This window comes from Sander lucioperca, chromosome 15 (assembly GCF_008315115.2).
Source record: "Sander lucioperca isolate FBNREF2018 chromosome 15, SLUC_FBN_1.2, whole genome shotgun sequence".
Taxonomy (NCBI): Eukaryota; Metazoa; Chordata; class Actinopteri; order Perciformes; family Percidae; genus Sander; species Sander lucioperca.
The window spans coordinates 29,010,886-29,033,472 of NC_050187.1; the positions used below are offsets into that span (position 1 = coordinate 29,010,886).

Below are 22,587 nucleotides of genomic sequence, written 5' to 3' on the forward strand. Positions count from 1 at the left end.
CCTCAAAACCACTGCTCCCCATCATAATCAATGTATTCTCCTCTCTGTTCTTTGTGTTTGGTGTTTCCCAGGCCCAGAGGCTCATTTGAACTGGTGTGATTGAGTTTGTTTGTGTGGTCGACATGATTCCCAGAAGGGTTAACAAGGGTTACGCGCCATCGACCCGCCGCCTGCGCCACAACAAAGGCCTTGTTGCTCTGCTCTCGCTCAGTATGTGTGTGTGTGCCTTTAAATGAAAGTTGCTTCTATCAAATTATAATGAATAACAAACGGAAAACACTGCGATTGAGTGTCCTATAATGAAAGTTGGTGATATCAGAGATAAATATGTGAGAATGAATGAGAAGCTGCAAACTGTGTGTGTGTGTGTGTGTGTGTGTGTGTGTGTGTGTGTGTGTGTGTGTGTGTGTGTGTGAATTAAACTTTGTGCAATCAAAGAATGTAAGACCAATGTGTGAAATGTGTACAATTCTGTGTATGTACATTATGTGTGTGTGTGTATTCTCATACATTTTTATTATACAGGTACACATTTAGTAGAACACCACACATACCCAGACAGATTAGCTTAGTGATTCCTAACAGAGCTGAGGACTTCAAATCTGGTATATTTCTAAAAGACTTGCAATAAAATCTCCAATAGTAGCAGGATCAGAAAAGGCCATCCAGAAGAGTTTATTTACAGGAATAAAATAGAACATTATGAGTTTCAAACTCTACTTTGGAAAGGCATTAGATGAGAAGACCAAGACTTACGTGGCTTTTCCCTCACGGAGGAAGATGCAGGAGAGGGAGAACTGCAGTGTGGCTGACACCACCTTCTTTGATAGGGGCTTGAACTTGAGTTTGACATCCGTCTGCGTGGGCATTGGACTGGCATACTGTTTCATGTTTATACTACTGGTGGCCAAGGCCTTTCTCCGCCCTGATGGAGACTCCTGGAGAGGGACGGAAAGATGAAGCACATTCAGGTGAATATAGGCCCATATTACTCAACTGACTGACTGCATAGCATTGACACTGCAGAAAATAAATGGAAAACGAAGAGAAAAGGCAGCAAAGGGGCATTTTTAATTCATTTTGAGGATATTTTGCAAGACCTAATTGGTTTTGTTTAATTTCTGCTCACTGTTTTACATCCTCCTTTGGGGAAAAGTATCTCATTTTCAGAAAGTGCAGGATGTATGATACATTTTAACACGGGATACTTTTATCATTACTAATGACTGGTGATTACAACATCCAGATAAATAATGGTCTATTCGGAACACTGTTGGTTGGTAAATCCAGAACAAGCTCAAATATGTGCCCTCCTGTGTTCCTCATTGTGAATTCAGTTGTGAAATCCTTCCTGATATTTCCTATCAAAAGGTCCATGCTGAAGCCATTTTTGCTGCACTTCTTTTCAGAGATGTGCTCTGGGCCAGGGGCTAGCAGTCAAATTGGAATTTGGGAATATGCCACAGACCAGGTGATAAGAGTTATAGAATCAGTGACAGAGTGTGTGTGAGTGTGTGTGTGTGTGTGTGTGTGTGTGTGTGTGTGTGTGTGTGTAAGCCGCTCACCAGAGGACAGTGTGTGGAAAATAAGAACTGCCGGAAAGCCTCGACACTGACTGCTAGATATTGAAACAAACAGTTGGGGATGTTCCAGCCTTTTGTCTGCCCCCCCTGAACTGATGGGTTTTGTCTGCTGCAAGTCTGGTTAGGGAAGCACCACGCTGTCAGTGAATAGTGACTGGTTCACATCCTTGCTGTGTTGATACCACTCACATACCATGTCCCTCTTTTCTGTTTTGCTTCCTCAGTTTTTGCAGATTGCTGTTTTTTATGATGGGAAACTGCCACATTTTCCTGGTTAACTGATATGTGCTCATTTGCATGACGTGAGACTGAGTCCAACGTAAAGTCAGACACTAGTGCACACATGTCCCTTCACAGGCCATGTGGAATGAGAGCAGCAGGTAGTGGCGACACTGAATCTGGCTGCTCTCCCTTTTTCGTCTCCTTTTCATTGCATAGATGTCCAAAAACAGCATATGTAAAAAAAACACACGCACACAACACACAACCACACACACGTTATTATACCACAGAAAAATACCTTCTGAGCTGTGAATAGAGCCCCGAGGATCCATCCTCTCATGCGCACAATGCCGTACAAAGCAGAGCAGCAAGCTCTCTTTCACACAACACCAGTTTGGGAGCACATATACATATACACATACACTCTGGCGTGTATGGTAGATAAAGCGATACGAACTCTTTACATTGCCTGTTTCCTGATGTCTTTACACACAAAAACACACAGACACACACACCTCAGAGGTTTTGGCTCTGTGGGGAAAACTTAATCTCAGCCTTATCGCTGAGGACCGCAGGGTATAAATTCATACATATACTCACACAGAGTTGGCATCAGTGCAGAGTGGTGATGTTATTGGTAATATAGTGAGAAACTATGTAAGCTCCAAATAGGGACTAGAAATCTGTGGGCCAGCCTACACGTACTCACACGGCATGTTAATGTGTATTGTGACTTTAATTCTCACTATTCATAATCATAAAAACATTATACGCATGTGTGTGACATTGAACCTATGAATAAATTATTATGAGGTTGAAAATAGTCAAGAGGCAGACACAACAAATAGTGCATGTAGCCAATCTGGTTCCCTAAATCATCATCAACTATAGTCCTTTGGCGAGATGTTTTAAGACCACAGCAACATGATGACTTTTAATACCGTGATCACAACACAAAAAATTAAGATTAGTGATTGCTAATCAATGTATATTCATAAAGTTATGTCTCCCTGCAAAACAAAAAGATGTAATCTGACACAACCCAAACCTCTCTAGGACAACACCATGGTTGGGTTCTCTCCTACCATCCCAGGTGGAAAATGTGCTCACTTTTGTTTGGTCTTTCAAAACATTTTTTCCTTTCACAGCTGACTTTCACTATGTTGCACACATTTAGCAACGTCTCTGTATTTGCTTATGTTTGTTTTTTTGTTTTTTTCAGAGTTCTTCTAAATATGTATTGGTGAATATTTGTTTCTAAACTTGCTTCCCCTTTTCATAATGCATATCATATGACAGCAGTCAGCACTATACTAATTTTTCCATCAACATGATGTCTTAAAACAACCAATAGATTAACTGATTAAATAACTGATTTATAACCAATTCAAAGCATCTATTTAATGCTGGCTTTCATTTTTTTGTGTGTGAGAGTTAACAGGCTGAAGAACTCACGCAGTTGGCATGTGAAGTCAAAAGACGTCTTGTCAATGAATGGTTGACCGTGTGAATCCCAGACCAGCTGAGGAAATTCTGTTCTCAAAAAGCTTTACTCCAAGTGCATTTGGACGAGACATAAAACCTAAAATTGTTCTGGCAAAGACGATCGGAATGTGTTTCTCTAACCTCTATCCCTCTGTTCCTATCCTATCTTTCCATCCTTCCATCTCCCACCGTACATCTCATCTAACCCTCGCTATCCTTCCATCTCGCTCCAGCTTTCCCACCTCACTCCTTGCTCAGACCAATAATTAAATAAAAAAAAAAACTACAGAAGAAACCGACCGATTGACTTGCGAGGCCACTTGACATTTCGTGCTGACATTTTAACCTTGTCACTTCAGCTGGGGAACATAATGACTTATCATCGGCCCACCACAAACCCCAGCTTGTCCAAAGAACAGCCCATCAGGAGAAGAGGAAGATGGCAAAAAAAACCTCTCCACTCTCTGCAGATTACAACCCTGGCTATTATACTAAGCTAATAGCGCATGTAGATACGTTATGAATGAATTTGCTAAATGCAACACTTAAGAAGAGGGGATTTAGCAAAAAGGAGGATGGGGAGGAGAAGGGGGAGAGGGATCTTGAAAATAGGAAATACTTAAGGATATGCAAATGCCCCGGCACAAGAATGGAATAACCGTTTCAACAGATTTGAGTAGGGACAGCAAACAATGGAAATCTTCTCTATTTCCCTGGATGCTGCTTGTCAATCAACGTGTGCGTGCATGCCACTGTGTGTGTTTGAGACAAAGTGAGGGGGTAGCTGGGATTCGGGTGACTGGGAGGTTGTGACTATGTGTAAAAGGGAAAGGGAAGGTACAATAAAGAAGTTTAATTTAATACAGAGAGGACAGGACTATCAATATTATGCTCTCTCTTTCTGAGCCCAGAGATTGACTAAATACCTGTGTCTGTCCGTGTGTGCGTGTGTGTGTAGGGGGCACAACGGGAGAGAGAGAGAAAAGACAGAAAGAGAGGGAGGGTAGAATGAAGGAGGGAGGGGTGACGGCTGTATGCTGCCCCCTAGCTGCATCTCAGTACAACTGCAGAGCATCATTTAAAGTGCTCATATTATGTTTTTTGGCTTTTTCCCTTTCCTTTATTGTGTTATATATCTTTTTGTGCACATTATAGGTTTACAAAGTGAAAAAGCCCAAAGTCCACCCCAAAGGGACTTACCATCTTCCAGAGAAAACATTGTTCACAAACTGCTCCAAACAGCTCTATTGTAGTCCAGCCTTTACTTCCGTGACGAACGTGCGTCACTTTGTAACAGTTAAATAAGTGGACCAACAGATCCCGTTGCTCTGGACGGAGACCAGTGAAGGATATTAGAAGCACTTTCCGGTGATGGCTGAGCGTTACTGCGCAGCCTCCAACTGAGCTTGAAGACGTAGATGTGACGTGAGCAACCTGTCTGAAAGTTATAAGTCTTCTGGTAGCTGTGCCGAGAGAATTCTCAATCATTCTGAATCTTTCAGAGACGGAGAGCGTAGGTATATGTAAGGAGATAACATAGGCACAGGCTAATTATTGCTAACTAATATGCTAGTTAACAACTGCCTGCGAGCTTCTCCTGTACTATACGGTAATTCCTCTACTATGCGACAGTAAGTCGCGTGGTTATGACACAATCGTTAGCCTATTTTTACAAAAACGTCTGCTACGGAGCCATAACGTGAGATACAAGGTAATGGAGCCTTTTATACATTGTCGTGTTTCTTTAGAAATAAACAATGGACAAATAAAGTCTTTAAACGCTTCAGATGTAAAGTTATTCGCTGTCAAAGTGACGTGGGCCAAATGAATGGCAGTCAATGGAATGCTAACGGCGGGTGAGTGCTTGTTAGCATCAAAATGGCGCCATAGGAGCTACGCTTGCCAGACACTCGCTTACCCCCTTGTTTGTAACACACTTTATAATACTCGCCTAGCTGCTAGCATGGCACTCCCTCATACTCTGCAACTGACAAGCTAGCAGTACTTACTGCGCATGTGCGACTCCCAACAAAGATGGAACAGAAGCGCGATGCCTCACTTTGTAGCTAAAACAGAGAGCTCAACACACAGGGTGAAAAGAGGAGCTGCAGCAATGTGCAGTACAACAAAAATATGGTGTTTTCTGAAAATTAAACCACATAAACCTATTCTGGTACAACCTCTAAATATAATTATGAGCCTGAAAATGAGCATAATATGAGCACTTTAAGACCAACAGTTAGCTCCGACTTACAGCTTTGTACCACACTCACACAAACCAGGACACGGGTGACAAGACACACGGAAAGCACTGAACATAATAAGAGCAATCAAACCTGAAACCTGCCTTTAGTTACTCTGCACTGCCTAATTAATTTCATAAATGACAATGAATGACTTTCATCCAAGAAGGATGCATTCATGTTAAAGTACCAGTCCTGCGACTCTCCCCGGTGCCAGCTGGCCCCGGATCGATCCACAGATGCTCCCCTGGTGGGGGGGCAGGGGTCAGGACAGGAGGGGTGCCCGGGGGTCCTGCTGAATCCCTCTGCCCCAAAATGCCAATGGGACGGGTCAGAGGAAGGAGGGGTTGGGATCCTTTTGTCACTGAGAGATGGATTAATTAGGCTGAGTGCTTAAAAAAAAAAAACTGGCTTCTTTGTATAAACCTGGTCTGACACACAGACACACACACAGCTTTTTAACAGAGGTCACCAGTCAATTGGTTTCTAATTTTAATGGCTGATGTTCCATATACTACCACTTTTACTAACAATTCACACATCAACATTGTCTTTTCTTACACTGACCAAGTTCCCAAATTTCTGAGAGAGACCGGAGATCGGAGAGACCAGACACAAACTAATGCTACAAACTACTACAAAACTACAAACGTACAAATATTATTATTATATTAATTACTAATTAATAATTAATATTAATACTATTTTTGACTGTTTGTGGCAACTTTCTCGTTCTTTTGTGCTCCTGCCGTTTTTGGCAATATGTATGGTACAATGATTTGTCAATAACTGAAGTGAGTGTGGCAATGTTTAGTATACTGTTGAGGAAGATAGAAGATAAAAACATGGCTTGGTATCACAACGATGATAAGTAATGAATCACTGGTTCGTCACGTCAAGCAGATGATTATCTGACTTAAGCCTGCTGCCACAAAACAAAAAACAATCCTGGATGAAAACTGGATGAAAGGGACAACCAGAGGTCAGTACCACTCAACTCTCAACTTTACAGACTACATTAAGACTGCACATCTGAAAAGTCACATATTTGATGTTGTACTTTACCATAAACTGCCATGGTGTAACAGTTCTTTGCAATAAGCGCGACTATGTTAGATGGATCAGAAGCCAAGCCATATTTTACTGTTTTCCTTTTATCTTTTCTTCCTCTCTTGTTAACAAAATCTCAAAAGCAGATAATTTGGACACAGGGGCATCACATTTTCTACTCCACATAAAAGTGTACACAGGCCTTTGTAATTTGTATTTACACGGATCAAAATATAAATAAATATAAAATAAAAGCCAAACTCAATTTACCCTATGGAATAACCCTGAGGTAGCACCGATTAGCCCTCCGCCCTGACACCCAAAATCAGCTGGCTGTGGCTGAATTCAGCAGTCAGCAGATTGGAGGTGGAGGTGGAGGTGTGTGTGTGTGTGTGTGTGTGTGTGTGTGTGTGTGTGTGTGTGTGTGTGTGTGTGTGTGTGTGTGTGTGTGTGTGTGTGTGCGCGTGTGTGGGGGGCACAGTGCTATTCCTCCCACCTCAAGGTCACAGTTATTGGAAATGGAGACATCCAATGTGCTCACATCTCTCTTTGAATCCACACACAATGGAGTGATTCCTCTGTGTCAATTTGGCCTTCACTGATAACTGATAAGGCAGGCCTTTTTACATAGCACCTATGAATACCGCACTATAGGCGTTATAGACACACAGACACACACACACACACACACACACACACACACAGAGATTAAGACCAATTTATTCATCTGCTACTATTATATGTGAGGATTCTTTTTTTTCCCCGGAGCAGTATGTATTTTTAAAAGTCAACAATGGACATAAAAGGCATGCAATACTATCACTGCGGTTATGTGAATTACAATAACAATGGTCTTAATAATGGAATGAACTGTGCAAATGGCTTTCGTGTGCATTCTCACACACACACACACACACACACACACACACACACAAATGACAACAGGATTTCTCTTCACTAGAACCACCTTTGTGATCAGATTTAACTTAAACCCCCCAAAATGGAAACATCTTTCACTGACCACCACCTCTTCCCTGGGGGGCATGAACAACAAAAAACGACAAGATTGACAAACAGTTGGGGTAAAGTGAGAAAAGTAAGAGAGTGAAGAGATTAGATTAGTCACAACAAGAGCAGGATTAGGCTTGTTTTAAAGGGAAAGGAGAGCAGATTACAGCACAGTGTGTGCCACAGTTTTGGCTGAATATGGTTTAAAATGACACTGAGCTCCAGACATGGAGTATATTTTGTATAACACTGAGAAACTGGATATGGGACAGACTAGCGTGTGCCTACTGCCAGGTACAGGAACAATCAGTACAGGCCTACAACTCACAAGACAAGAGAAGCAGATACTGGTGATAGTGGGGTACATACAACATACAACGTACACAGTCACACACAACCACAGTACATCAACAAATACAAACAAAAACTCAAACTGGGTGAAGACTCTAAATCTCATGAAGCTTTAATGAAGGAGATCTAAAAACGTCCTTGAGAAAGACGCATAACATCACCTACCAGTATAGTAGGCATAGTAGGGAAAAGCAGCCATTTTGTAGCTGAGCCCGACCTCTGACCTAATTGTGGAGAGGGCCACATACAAAAGTTTTTCTTTGATCAAAAGGAGTTTGAGGCAGATTTATAAATCATCACATTTTCAACTTAAACCAATAAGTCTCCAGCATTTCTTTTGTTGGATATGATCATATATTTTTACAATAAATGAACAAAACATTGCACTTTGCTCAAATGCACTCATGATTACCTTCAAAAAGCACCAAGTAGGCAATGGCAATCCCTGCTGTTATGCTTAATGGCATCACATTGTCAGACTTGTTTGTTTAATTAATTTCAACTAATTTCTTAACAGATGGTATATCTTGCTTCTGAAGCAAATATTCCGTGTATGAGACTGTCGTTGTCACACACTGGGGATCAGAATCAAGAAAACATAACCTAGTGTGCGTTTGTGTGAGAGACAGAAAAGAGGGGGTTAGAGAGAGAGAGAGAGAGAGAGAGAGAGAGAGAGAGAGAGAGAGAGAGAGAGAGAGAGAGAGAGAGAGAGAAAGCAATGGAAATACACAGAGAGGAATGCCTTTAATGCAGGGTTGCCTCTGATGGCAGCAGATGAAAGGAGGGGCGTCACCAACGAGCCAGCCCTTAAAAGGTCTAATCCTAACTGGGAGAGGTGAGTGTTTCATTTGTGACTAACCTCTTGCTAGCTTGCAAGCCAAAGAAATACAATTCAACACCATTAATGAAACCTCCAGATATAAAAGCTATCATAGATAAACCAAAGAGCCAACAGGTTGAATGTCACCCTAACCACAAAAGAAATCTGGCTTCCTTCGTACTCCCTCAGCCTCCCAAGGAGGTCCCACTTGACTTGAATGTATATTTAGGTCATTAGTATGTGCTCTGTTTGAGCGTATATTTCTGACAGATTGTAGAGACACACCTGGCACACACACATTTACATTAAGTCCATTAAACAATGTGCAAAAAAGCAATGTTGACTGGACAGGGATTACAGTAAAAGCAAGGTATATTTATAATATAGGATGAGATACAGGAGAGCCTTAAAAGCCATTTTGCAGCATGGACATGAAGCAAATTGACATAAAAACCTCTTGAGGGTGAGATCTACGCTATGATCAGAACTTGTGTAAACACTGGGGCTGCAACTAACAATTTTATTATCGATTCATTTGGTTTATTTGTTAGATTTTCAAGAGCCCAATGTGATGTCTTGTTTTGTTCTACCAACAGTCCATAACCAAAATAATTTAAATGTACAGTTATGTAAAACAAGAAAAGCAAAAAGTCCTCAATTCTGAGAAGCTGGAACCAGTAAATGTTAGGCATTTTTGTTTGATAAATGACAAACAATTAATAAACTTCAATTGCCTTGACTAATTGGCGAATCATTTCAACAACAGAAATCGTTGAAATCTGCCATTTTCATTTAGTTTTTCTAATTAGTCTGCATCATAATTCATAACCAGCAAACATGCTTAGATGGACACCAAGCCAGTATCTCTCTCTCTCTCTCTCTCTCTCTCTCTCTCCTTATCAGTGTGTCCAGGGTGCCCTCCTCTCTTCGACTCTCCGGTTCTTTCTTTGGGTGGCCCTCAGTGCCCCCCACACACACTCAGACCCAGAGCATGCACTTCAGACAGGGGGCTAATGGGAAAATAAATTACCAGCAGGCAAAAGCCCTGGCTCTGCACTTCTGCTGGAGAGAGAGAAAGGGACACAGGGGGTTTGGAAAGAAGGGGGGTGGTCAAGAAATGGAAAGAGAGAAGGGTAGAGAAGATGAAAATGAAAGACAAAGGTGGATAGCTATAGGAGACTGATGGAAAGAAAAGTAGGGAGAAGGGAAAAGATGGAGAAAATGAGGGAGAGGGGGTGATGGAGAAAGAAAAAAAGAATGGGAGGGAGGGAGATAGGTCGACAGGATTATAGCAGGAGTTCATCCCTGGTCTATGAAGTGCCTGCTCATCACTTTTCCCACCATTTCACCATCTCTGGCCATCATAGAGGCCTAAAATGGCCAATAACATCTCTTACGTACACAGACACACACACACACACACACACACACACAGACACAACACCCCCAGCTACTGTATCTGGGATTGATAACTCCTCCTGCATGAAGCAGCAGTTCAGATATCAGGATGGCAGATTAACCACGGTGGCAGACATCGGTGGAGGCGTGTGTACGTGTCCAGCTAAATTAGTGTCCGTGTACATGTAGAAAGTTTGACAGATTTGAGTGCATGAAAGATGTTGGAGTGGTTATGTGTGGGTGTGTCTGTGTGCCTGTGTGTGTAACAGAATGAATGAAGATGATGGTCGACCACCCAAGTTCTTTTAAGCTTTTCATCTCATTTTATAGTACGCACTACGACAAGAAAAGACATGCATGTATTGCAGAAAGCTCAACCAATACGTTTTCTGCAGAACTGATACAATGCCGACAAAATCGGGCTTAATTTGTCACTATGAAAGCAACAAAACTACCTCCATGTACAACCTAATAACAATACTGGCCTTTAGTCATAAAACTGTTATGAAAGTGCTTTATATGCTGAATAGAGGGACATTAACTGTGCCTTCCCAGGAGTCCTCTCTTCTGACCATTTACTAGGGTTGAACGATTTTGGAAAATAATAATAATAACTTTTTTGAACCAATATTGCGATTGTGATTAAAAATGTGATTATTTTTTAAGCTCTTTATCTGCTGTATTATTCAACAAAGACAAACAATACATAATTGTCTAGTATGACCAACACAATTATAAACTGCTTCAATCACACTGACTGATTTGTTGAATGTCCAGCCTTGTAAACACGTAATAATTACCATGACAACATAAAGCACTGACAAATAAGCCTGGTGTAAACATTAATATGAAAGACAGCAACAAATCACACAAACTCAAGTGCTGATTGCAGAAAATGCACTTTTTAAACACTGTCTGTGAACTTTACTGGACAGTCTTTAAATATGTATATGTGCACAATGAGTATGGCACTGCCAGCCATAGTGATCCTATGGCTTCACCACGTCAGTTGTAGCAGCGGAAAAACTCCTTTGTTTTCAGCTCCGCTGCAACTCTGTTTACATTTTTTGTGTAGCTCCGGTATGGCGACCTGGCTAAAATATGTGCGCGGGGCATGTTGTACCGCTTATCCAGTGTATTTATCAAAGCTGTGAGCCCAAGCTTGGTCACCGTACTGAGGTGCATCATATCTTTCGCGATAAACCCTGTTACTGCTTGAGTAATTTCCACGTTCTGTTCTGAAGTACGTTCATATGGAGTTAAGCTTTCAAACATTTTGGTCAGTGAGCCCTGTTGGGTGGTATCCCGCCTACTTGACACACTGGTGTTCAGCTTTTTAGCCAAGCAACCATCATACGTGGCTTTGAGGTGTTTTTGTAAGTGGTGATACAGGTTAGCAGTGTAGCCCCGTGAGGTAGCAACGTTAGCAGGGCAGGTTTTGCACAAAACCTGATGCTGTGCACCAACTTGGCAGGTTGGTGCTTCCTCTGCAGACTGCTTTACTCTTGCGTGTCACGTGAACCGAGTGTAATCGCAGCCTTTGCAGTTAGTTTACGCTCATTTTATCCACTCAATTCTTAAGCATTTGTGTTACTTTCAAGAAAATGTTGTAATAACACATACAGGTATTGTGATGAGTGTATGGTGATGCTCCTCCCATCTTTTTTTAACATCACTACCAGATAACAGAAAAGAGGATGCTAAGAAGCTCATAAGATCCCAGTCTGGAACCTCTATATTTCACAGATAACAAATGATGATTTCCAGGTAAAGACAACGCAGAATCATCCACTAAATTCTTCCTCTAAAGATCTGTTTGTTTTAGCTGTTTTAGGCAGGCTGCTGAGATCTGACAGAGCTATGATAGGACCCTAATCCAGAGCAAAGCTGATTTTCTTAAGGGGGAGGGGGTTTAAGATGGCCTGTGACAAGAAACAATTGCCCCAAGTGAGAGTCTGCCTCTCTCCCACCCTGCTCCATGACAAAGGTGTACTCTCCATGCTAAGTGACAAATCTGGGGAGACAAAGAGCATTAGCAGGGTGATGCTCTGCTTCAGTGCCTCTGATTGTGGCCAACTCAAAGAGAATCTAATATGGATTTGAAAAAGAGGAGAGGGAGAGATTAGAATGAAAGAGAAACAATGAACACCTTCTACCAAGGGGGAATTAGTGGAGGGATTGGATAAGGAGCTGGTGTGCCTTATTGTGTGTGTGTGTGTGTGTGTGTGTGTGTGTGTGTGTGTGTGTGTGTGTGTGTGTGTGTGAGTGTGTGAGTGTGTGTATATGGGTGAGTGCTTCTTCTTTGAAATTCCTTTTCCACGAAAGAACAATAGGGTTCCCCAGTTCCGTTTATGTGTATCTACATGTGGGACACACTCAGAAAAACACAAACAGCTCAGAAAAACACAAACAGCCTCTCATACCCAAGTGTGTACATTGTGGATGAGCCATGATCACTTTCAGAGTGACTTAGAAGGAAACAGGAGCATAATTTACAGAATCATGGATGAGTCATAACCAACAAGCATTAAGGGGGGCAAGGGTCACCATAGTGCTTCCACAGGCATTCTACTCCTGCCAACACAAGAGTTGCTTCAGACATTTATAACAGATGAGCTAAATATAATGCATATGTTGCAGATTTTGTGTTTATCTGTAATAATGTTCTTTATCATTTTAACATTTGCTCAAGGAACATTTTTAAGCAAATTTTGACAAGTGACACACCCGATGTGAGCAGCACTCTTACGGTGAATGTGACCTTCGCCACATCTCAACACCCATGGGTTTACACCTTAACTGCAAGACACCTCGATTCCTGACATCATTCTCTCTGGGTGTGGTACTCCAAGTACAGATTTATATCCCAAACAGAGACAGAGACATGTTTGGGGATCAGTCTAACTGTCAGTGGCTGGCTTAGCGCTGGCATCAGAGCACATCACAAGACCCTATTCATTGCCACTTAGCAGAACGGACGCCTCAGTTTGCCAGTAGAGAGAGTCAGAGAGTGTGTGTGTGTGTGTGTGTGTGTGTGTGTGTGTGTGTGTGTGTGTGTGTGTGTGCACGTGCTCTCCCTAAAATGCTCATACACAAATACACAACAAACTCACTGTGAGCGGATCTTAACGAGATAATGTCAGACGAGTCACCCTACACACAAGTTTGACCTAAGTTCACCACAAACCTCTCCACACATATTCTTTCGCCGCCACCACCCACACACATCGCACGTATCTACCGAGCCGACGACCCGCCCACACAGGCCCAGCGGGTCAAGCTTGTGGATAAACAGGGGGATTTGCAGAGGGCAGTGTTTTGCGGGCCACAAAGGCCTGTCTCCATCGCAAGCAGCCATCTTAAGTCGCACAGAGGGAAAATAAATAACCGAGAGATGGAGATAATAACTGTTTTGCTGTCGTTGTCCAATCGTGCCTCACGTCGCACCAGAACAATTTGGCCACCCATCATCGCCATGTAGGACATGACACCAAAACAAGGTAAGATGAGGATGAAGACGGATGAGGAAGAGTCTGATTAGAGCCGAATGAGGAGGAGGCCAGGTGGCAGGATGTGAAGCCATGAAGTGATAGAGGACGACCTCAGAGATGACTGATAACAGAGGGTGTGGCAGCCCATAGCACACGACTAAAAGAGTCTCCGATGAGATATCAGGACTGTAGCTGCCAGAAATTACTTAAAAAATGGAAAATGGGCAACATACAAGGAAAGAAACAATGGTTCAATAAATTGACAGTTGTCAATGTTTAAAATAAAAAATTTAAGTTCATGTCATGAACTCTTTTTTTTTAATGTTCTGCAACTAGAGGGACTGCAGGACAGCACAGGATGTGTAGTCAGCCGCACATCAGGTTTTGCAAACAGAACAATTTAAAGAGAAAAGGCCAATGAGTGACATGGCGTTTACAACACACCTTGAACAAATAGCATCTCAGTCTACCTCGTTCCTCACTACTTTGTCTCCCCCTCCTCCTCTTATTTCATCACTTCACTTTCACTCTTGCTGGTTCACGGCTCATTTTACACCAACCCCAAAAATACCTGATAAAGTAGACACCTCGGGTGAACCTTGCCAGCATGTGTCTGTAGGTGAATGTGTGTGTGTGTGTGTGTGTGTGTGTGTGTGTGTGTGTGTGTGTGTGTGTTTTCTGGGTCAGCTTGGGGACAGGAGGCAGTAACAGGAGTAGGAAGTACAGCCTGTTTTCAAGACTGGCACAAGCCTGTACAGCAAGCTGGCAAACTGCAAACCTGCAGGGCCCGGACATGCTTGCTCTGGGAAAACAGCCATCATGTTCCTGTAACAGGAATTAGCTTCCTTTGAGTTAATATCTAGTCCCTGACATTTTTAAATAAATGTCTATCTTTTTTTGTCATTTTAAACTTCTACTGATAGTTGACAGACAGTATATTTTAGGAAGGAGTGGTTGCCAGCTGGAATCAATCCACGGATCTTGAGATTATGTGGTATGTGTCATAATAATCCTACCAGATGCCCAACATTTGCTGTTTTTAACACCCAGTGTCAGAATAGGATTTATTCCCAAGTAAGTAAGACTTACAAGAAATTTGCCTTGGTGATTGGTGCAAACATAAATGTATTAAAAGGAAATAAACAATAAAGCAAAGTACTGCAACAAAAAAGACTTTGCTTTTTTCAGGTAGGTCTTACCTAAACTGGATCAACAGAAGTACATTTTACAGGATAAAGCCTGACATCCGGATGTCCGCTCTCTGTGTGTTGCCCTTCTCAAAGTCCCTTCACTATGGCAAACAACAACAGTCTTTGAGCTACACGCCGTTTTGGAGAAAATTTGGATCGTGCAATGATTTAGACTTGCTTGGTTATTTCAGGGAATGATTGTAAAGATTTACAAAGAATATGTTTACGGCATTTACTCTCTAACTGGGACGTTTTGGGACCGATTGGTGGGGACTGCTATGGACAAAGTACACATGGCGATACATTCTTTTGGGGAGTGCAAATGTTCCACAAAACAAGTTTCTTCCCGAGATTCTTTTGCAGAGCCACCATCGCTGCCGTCAGAAACTTAGCGCCGCCCAAGACGATTGTGATTGGTTTAAAGTAATACAAACAACCCAGAGCATTTTTTTTTTCTCCTATCCTAGAATGTTTCCCTGGTATAGCCAGACCATATTCCACAGCGCTTTGGAAATAGGTCTGGCAATGCAAGACTGGGTCTTACCTGAGGCAAGCAGATAGTGACACAAACTTCATTAAAACAGTACCGTGATTAGTTTAATTCACCATTGTTTGTCTGTGTCTGCTTAGACTGTGACTCGCAGGGACGCCATTACACAAACAGATCTGGATGCACAGAGACTATATCGGCATTAGCTTACAGTGCACAACAAACGCAACTAATCTTGTTAGCAGTCAATGGTCAGCAGTTAGGTCTTTCCATCTAAACATGATGTATTCCGTTCTTTTGGCCAACCATTCACAATATCTCACCTTGTTTAGGCCCGTTACAGTAGCACTCCCCCTTTTGTGCGTCAGGTGTATATTTTACAGTAGTGAGATGCATTATCATCCATTTGTTTTGCCAAAATATTGAACACATGGTATGATCTGCAGTTTGTGACATCAACATTTTGAGTCAAAACACACACACCGGGCACCTGGATAGCTCAGTTGGTAGAGCGGGCGCCCATATGGAGGTTTACTCCTCGACGCAGCGGGCCCGGGTTCGACTCCGACCTGCTGCCCTTTGCTGCATGTCATTCCCCCTCTCTCTCCCCTTTCATTTCTTCAGATGTCCTGTCAATAAAGGCCTAAAAATGCCCAAAAAATTATCTTTAAAAAAATAAATCAAACACACACACCAACTTAGGTTGTTAGGTCTATCATGTGAAGGCCACAAATGTGGGAATACGGATGTTTCCCAGGTGATTCTTGTGTTTTGATGTTCATTTTGAGGTCAAACGTCACACTGTATGAGGCAAAAGAAATGTGGGCTGGTTTAGACTCTGCATGTGTGTATGGGCTAGAAATGTATCTACTATATACGTCTGTGTGTGACAGGGAACGAGTGTGTCTGTGTGTGAGATTATATATATATATATATATATATATATATTATATATGCTGTATGTGAACACACGCCATGAGCCTGTGTATGTGCCTGTGTGTATATGAGAGAGAGACACTGTGTGTATGAGACAGTGTACGTATGACTGTGTGTGTTTTCGGAAGCGTCTGGTGACATCTGCTGCGTTGTTGGCTGGGAGCGGAGCGCAGCGGGCTGCGTGAGCCTCAGACTACGGAGATGAAAGCCGAGGTCACAACCTGGACCAGTGGGACAAGACACACACGCTCACAAATACAAAGTCACACATGCAAACGTAAGGACATACACACAGACTGTATGCACGTGGCACACAAATAATGCAAACATATGTCTCTCACACCAACATTAGCATGCAGGGGGCATACAAGAACACAAGGACGAGAGACATTAGAATAAACAGAGCAAAGATAAAACAGTTAAGCAGACAGAACAATACAAAGAGAAACTAAATCCAAAGTCCCACACACACATAATGAAAAAGATGACGTAAGCACAGAAGCAAAGCCCCACATCATCAGGGGCAACAGATTAATCAGTTAATTAACAAACAAATGCGCGCGCACACACACACACACACACACACACACACACACACACACACGTGCCAAAAGCTGTACAGAGCAGTGTGCTAAAAGAAACATAAATACAAGGTACAGCTGTGAAAAAGGGGCAATATAGATACGTTGATTAATTTTTCATTTAGCCAATTCATCTTTTTAATCTATAAAATATAAGTAAATAATTCAAATGCCCCAACACAAGTTTAGGTCATTCGTTTTTTTTTGTCTGGCCAATAGTCCAAATCCCAAAGTTATTTATTTTAAAATGGATTATTGTCTAATCGATTGTGTTTATTTTACAAATGCTTATGCTCACACACCAAATAAAGAATACAAATACACAGTCTCTCAAATGGACACCACCCCACACATGCTCAGACACAGATACGGTCACACACAAATAAGACACCTGCACAGAGACGTAGTTAGACACACACACACACACACCTCATGGTGGTGGTAGCAGTTAGTCAGCAGACAGCCATGTGATGGGGTGGTGTGGATTAGGGGGCCAGTAAGCCTATTAGGGCGACAGGAGGGACCACCCGGCCTCCACAGCCACCTACCACACACACACACACACACACACACACACACACACACACACACACACACACACACACACACACACACCTAAAGCATAACTGACTGGACACACCACACAACCAGATACATAGTTCTCCAGACACAGGTGCAGTTTCTCACCAGACACTAACACATTTTTGCTGGAAGCTTAATTCTGTAGAGTAATTTGCTCTAAATAATGTGTGTCTTCATTTTCTTATTCAACCCATAATACAGTATGTGCTTCGATGAACAAAAATAATACATTTTAGCTGTATTTAGTGGCAGAAAATGGCAGCATTTAGAGTTGTAATAGTTATGTGTGTGCGCCTCTAGTGCGATCATACTGTGTGTTTGTGGTTGTGTGTATATGCCCGTGTAAGGAGGGGTCCAGGCATGGGGGGGTAATCACCAGCATCTGTTGCCTCTCTTCAGGGCGATTAATTAGATTAAATTAATTTGGAAAGCATGTGTGAATGTGTGATCCCATACTAAGAATCTCCCCGCCTCCCTCCTGTGACACACACACACACACACTAATTTACATCCTTCCAGCTTTTAACTAAAAAGCATATATTATTAAAAATGCACACTGTGAGCACACACAATCAACACGAGTGAACACACACGCTCTTCTTTCTAACACAATAAATTAGGCCTTTTGAGTTCTCCAAACTATTTAAGAAATGGGAAATGAGTAAAGGTGAAAACTTCGGAGACACATGCGTGCACACGAGCGCAAATTAATCCCAATTTGTTAGCCTCGGCACGGGAGAAACTTTTGGGATTTCATACTTCATACCAGCTTTTGTCACCTTTGCGTGAATAGCCAAGGGCTAAAATAATTGTGTTTTTCTTCCCCGAGGCCCAGTCAGCGCTCACAAGCCAGTGGCCTACGTAATGTGTTCCAGACAGAGAGAGGGGAGGGGGGTACACCATGGCTGTGGGTACAATACAGAGAGAGGGTGTGCGTGTAAAGGTGATGAAGGTAGGTTGGCCTGTGTGTATGAGAGAGTGGTTGGGTGTCATGGTTTTTCACTGTGTGTGCAGTGAGATGGCTATGTGACAGTGAGTGACTGTATGAGTGTGCGTAAGTGGGAGAAATGTGGCGTGGAAATGGCCTTAATGGAGTTGGATGTTGTCCACAATAGACAGGACATCATCTCGAAGAGAGGACTGAAAGGGAGAAAGAGACAGAGGAAAAGAGATAGAGACGGGAAAAGAAAGCAGTAACAACATGGCCGAAGGGGTGACAGAAACATTTCCATAAACCACGATAAAAAATAAAAGTCAATCGTTGTTCTGTACATGCTGTATTGAAACGGACAGTTGTCCACACACCCTTCCTTTGGCTGTCAAAACATTACATTAAAACGTAAGTATTCGCCAGCATTTGTAGAAAATGTTTTTCCCTTTATGCAGCAGAAAAACACAGTCGCCCTTTATGCAATGAATGTGTAGGTTTAAAGTTTTGAAAGAAAAATTAAAAGCCACGAATCCTTAAAGTGGCAATTTCAAAACCAATATTTAAAATGTGGAAACATGCAGCAGACAGGCTGTCAAACAGTGTAAGCGCTGATTTGGCAGAGCAGCCATAGATTTGGAAATTCCTTCTTTTCTGAGTGACATTGATGTAATGTGAGTGAAAAAAGGTGAAGTGTGACTTGGGAGAGAGATGGGAATAGCAGAGAGTGGGCCTTGAAGTGTGTATCACTGTATATTCAATGTATTCAGACATGATAGCTTCTCACTTTAAATACCACAGCCGCGTGCGTGTGTGTGTGTGTGTGTGTGTGTGTGTGGGGGGGGGTATTTAAATCCTCCCACAAAGCTTTGAAGATGAGGGAAGTTGGTCTACCATCTCCAGCTTTGGCTGATATGTAAACGCAGAGAATACACAGACATACATACACACAGTAACCCCCCCCCATGCACATACACACACAAAAGAGCCTGTCAGTACAATGCCTTCAAATATAGCCGTCCAATCTTTTGACTCTCAATTTGCCTACCTTTTTGATAATACGCACCTATTTGAATAAGGGTGAAAGGCAAGGGTAGCATGCAATTTAGAGATACTACTGTGCAGCCATTTTCAGCCTGCCACCTCTCTCTCTCTCCATCGCTTTCTCCTCTCTACTCTCTCCAGCTTTTGATTATGCGATTCGCCTTGGCAGACGAACAAATAGAGGAGAGAAAAAGGTAGTGTTTGACACTGCCATTTTCAATGACAAAATACAATCAAACCAGGGCCAGTAATTCGACGGGGAGGGATTAGCCTAGCGCGAGGTTGGGCCCCCAGATTAAGACGAAGCCGCAGCGCGGGGATCTTGAATTTCATCATCTCCGGCGCTCGGGCACAATGGCGTATTCTTCCCCTTTTTCCTCCGCCGTCTGATGAGGGGTCAGGAGAACTCACCTCTCCTCTTCTTCTGTTCCTCCTGCACGGAGCAGCACTCAGTACCGCATTCATTCATCCCTCCTGACTTTATATTAGCTTACATACCTGAAAGGTGGGGGTGGTGTGTGAGCAGGGGGATCTGAGCTGTCTATACACTCAAGCATACACATGCAAAGTCAGAAGAAAATATGATTAGACATCAAGTATGTTTGGATACCGTCAACACAGACATACCGGCACATCCAGCTACACGAAGATACCTTTCCCATTGACACACATACATAAACAACCACTCAAGTTATCCAACAGTTTTATCTGTGAATGCTTGAAAAAGGCTTTTACAGATCTTAGGGTAGACTGCCCTCTTGTGGTCAATTTATATAGTTCCTTAATTCCATGCTCATGTGCTCTGTTAATTGTTAACCAGGAACCAGGTGGCCAGGATAGGTCAGTCGGTAGAGCGGGCGCACATATATAGAGGTTCATGCCTCGACGCAGAAGGTCCAGGGTTTGAGTCTGACCTGGGACGATTGCCTGTATGTCTTCCCCCTCTCTCTCCCCCTTTCATTGCTTTCCTATCACAAAGGCGGAAATGCCCAAAAAATAATCTTTACAAAATAAAAATACAAATAAAAAAACTAGGAACCAGCAGCACAATTCAATTATAATTATACATCTTATAAACTGAAAGGCACACTGGACTTGGTTGAGGCTTTCTGCAAGTTGCATGCATGAAATAAGTCATGCCCAAAACATTACTATATATATATATATATATATATATATATATATATATATATATGAAGTTTAGTAAATAATAGAATAAGAATAGTAGCTTTACTGTTATACATCACACCTGGAAATATGTACTGTATAAAGACATTGTCTGTCTCTGTCTCACACTAAAAGTAACAGCGATAGTACTCAGTGAATCACCAGGTGTAAGTCACAGCAGAGCACCAATCAGTAACACAAGAACAACAAATATCTCAAGAGTTTTGTGGCCCTTGTATAAAAGCCGGTGTAAATGCAGGTGTACTTTCTGGGAAGATGTCCTTAAAGTAGAATACAAATGCAACATTAAAAACCAGGACAAAACAACACACTATAGTAGTATCAGAACTCAGATTAATTTAGTCCACGTGGATGAAGCTACATGTAATCTTTTAGTATAATGTGTTAAGGAAAAATAGTCTAATTGGCCTTTCTGTTTTAAAAAGCTGCCATCTTCCCTTAGTAAATTTGGGGGGGTCAAATGTTAGTTTTTTTAAATTAAATGAATAAAATTGTTTAAACAATGAAAAAGAGGGGGAAAAAACCTCCCAAACCAAGCACAGTGTACACCTCTACACTACGGTAATTATTTTTCACTTTTGTTTACATTGTGAGATAGGGCATTTGTGCTGCATTCATGTGGTATTTGAAATAATCTAAAAATGTAGTTCCTGACTGGAAAAACTCACGTGGACAACCCCTCAAGTCGGAACATTAAAATTGTGAGATGCACTAAAACACTTTTGAGTGTTGGAGGTCTGCGCTCTCCAAGTGCCCTAACACCCTAACCCCCCTAAACAGTATTTTCTAAATAAACAAATACATACTACCTTTAACCTTAAATCCCCACCATTAGTCTCTCTCTCTCAGTTTTGCTTTTGCCATCATTTTAACATTGCCCTGCCTCTACATCTGAGTGTGTGAGAATATAAGGTTGCCTTCTCCCTCTCCTCCCTCCCTCCCTCCTCTGTGCTCTCCATTCCTGCTGTCAAAGGGCTGGTGTGGCTTTGATCTTTCTGTCATTAGTCAGGTATGCAGAGACACAGGCAAACCCACAAACTTGTCTTTTTCTCTTCCTTTCTTGCTCTCTTTTTGCTTTCTCCCACGCTCTGGCCAGAGAACACCAGCTGACCTGCTTGTCTTCTCAGCTTTCTATCAAAGAGAGAAAGGTAGAGCATTTTCTGCCGACGTTCCTTTGAGCTTGACATGTACAGAAAGTGACAGTGGCAAAGCGCGCAGCCAGCTAAGCTCTCCCACATTCTTAAAAAAAAAAGAGAGTTGAAGAGTATCAGGGGTCTATCCTGATCGATCACTTGTGACGCACCCCTCTCTCAGAGTCAAAAGTTTACACATCAGAGCATTTGGAAGTTGGCATCATTAAATAATTATTTGCTCATCTTAGTCACTCTCAGAAGTGTGAAAAGATTAATTTCTGCCAGTGTGTTTGACGAGACAACATTTCCTTAAAATGCAGAAAATCTGTTACTAAAACACGCAAGACAGCTATAACTTTATAAACACTGTAAAAAGCTTCCATGCCAGCAAAAACAAAGTCAGGTGGGGACTGACATTCTTCAATTCCTACTATTCCAGCAGTTTTCTCGGAAACATGAAACTGGCATAACATGCGACAAACATGCTAAAGACTTCATTAGTGATCTCTCAAACTGGGCTTCTGCAAAACCTTGACCAACACTGACAAATGTGAGCACCAGACAGTGTCACTTCAACACTTGCACTGAACCAGGCTGTTCCTGTGATGTGTGTCATTGTACATCCAGCAGGGTGGCTCCTCCTTCAACTACAGGACCTGTGACAAGCACCTGTGACAGCATGGACCCAGTCTGTTGAAGTAAATCCCTACCAGATCGAAAGGCACTGCCCTGTAGCAGGTCTTGCTCTCTGATCTCGCAGAATCACAAGAGCAAAAAAAAAAAGATAATTTTTATTACTATGACAATTAGTAGAATGAAACTGAGATGGGCCGTTACGTTTTTTTCTCCAGTGTCACAGACTAC

General features: G+C 42.2%; 1 protein-coding gene across 8 annotated transcripts in view; it reads right to left on the reverse strand.

Annotated features, from left to right (window-relative positions):
* ehbp1 (EH domain binding protein 1) overlaps positions 1-22,587 on the reverse strand; it is a 150,593-nt gene that overhangs the window by 101,981 nt on the left and 26,025 nt on the right. For all 8 annotated transcript variants that reach the window (XM_035991985.1, XM_035991984.1, XM_035991983.1 and 5 more), the window contains exon 6: positions 757-938. In XM_035991985.1, the coding sequence (XP_035847878.1) occupies positions 757-938 (182 nt within the window). The remainder of the gene's footprint in view (positions 1-756; positions 939-22,587) is intronic.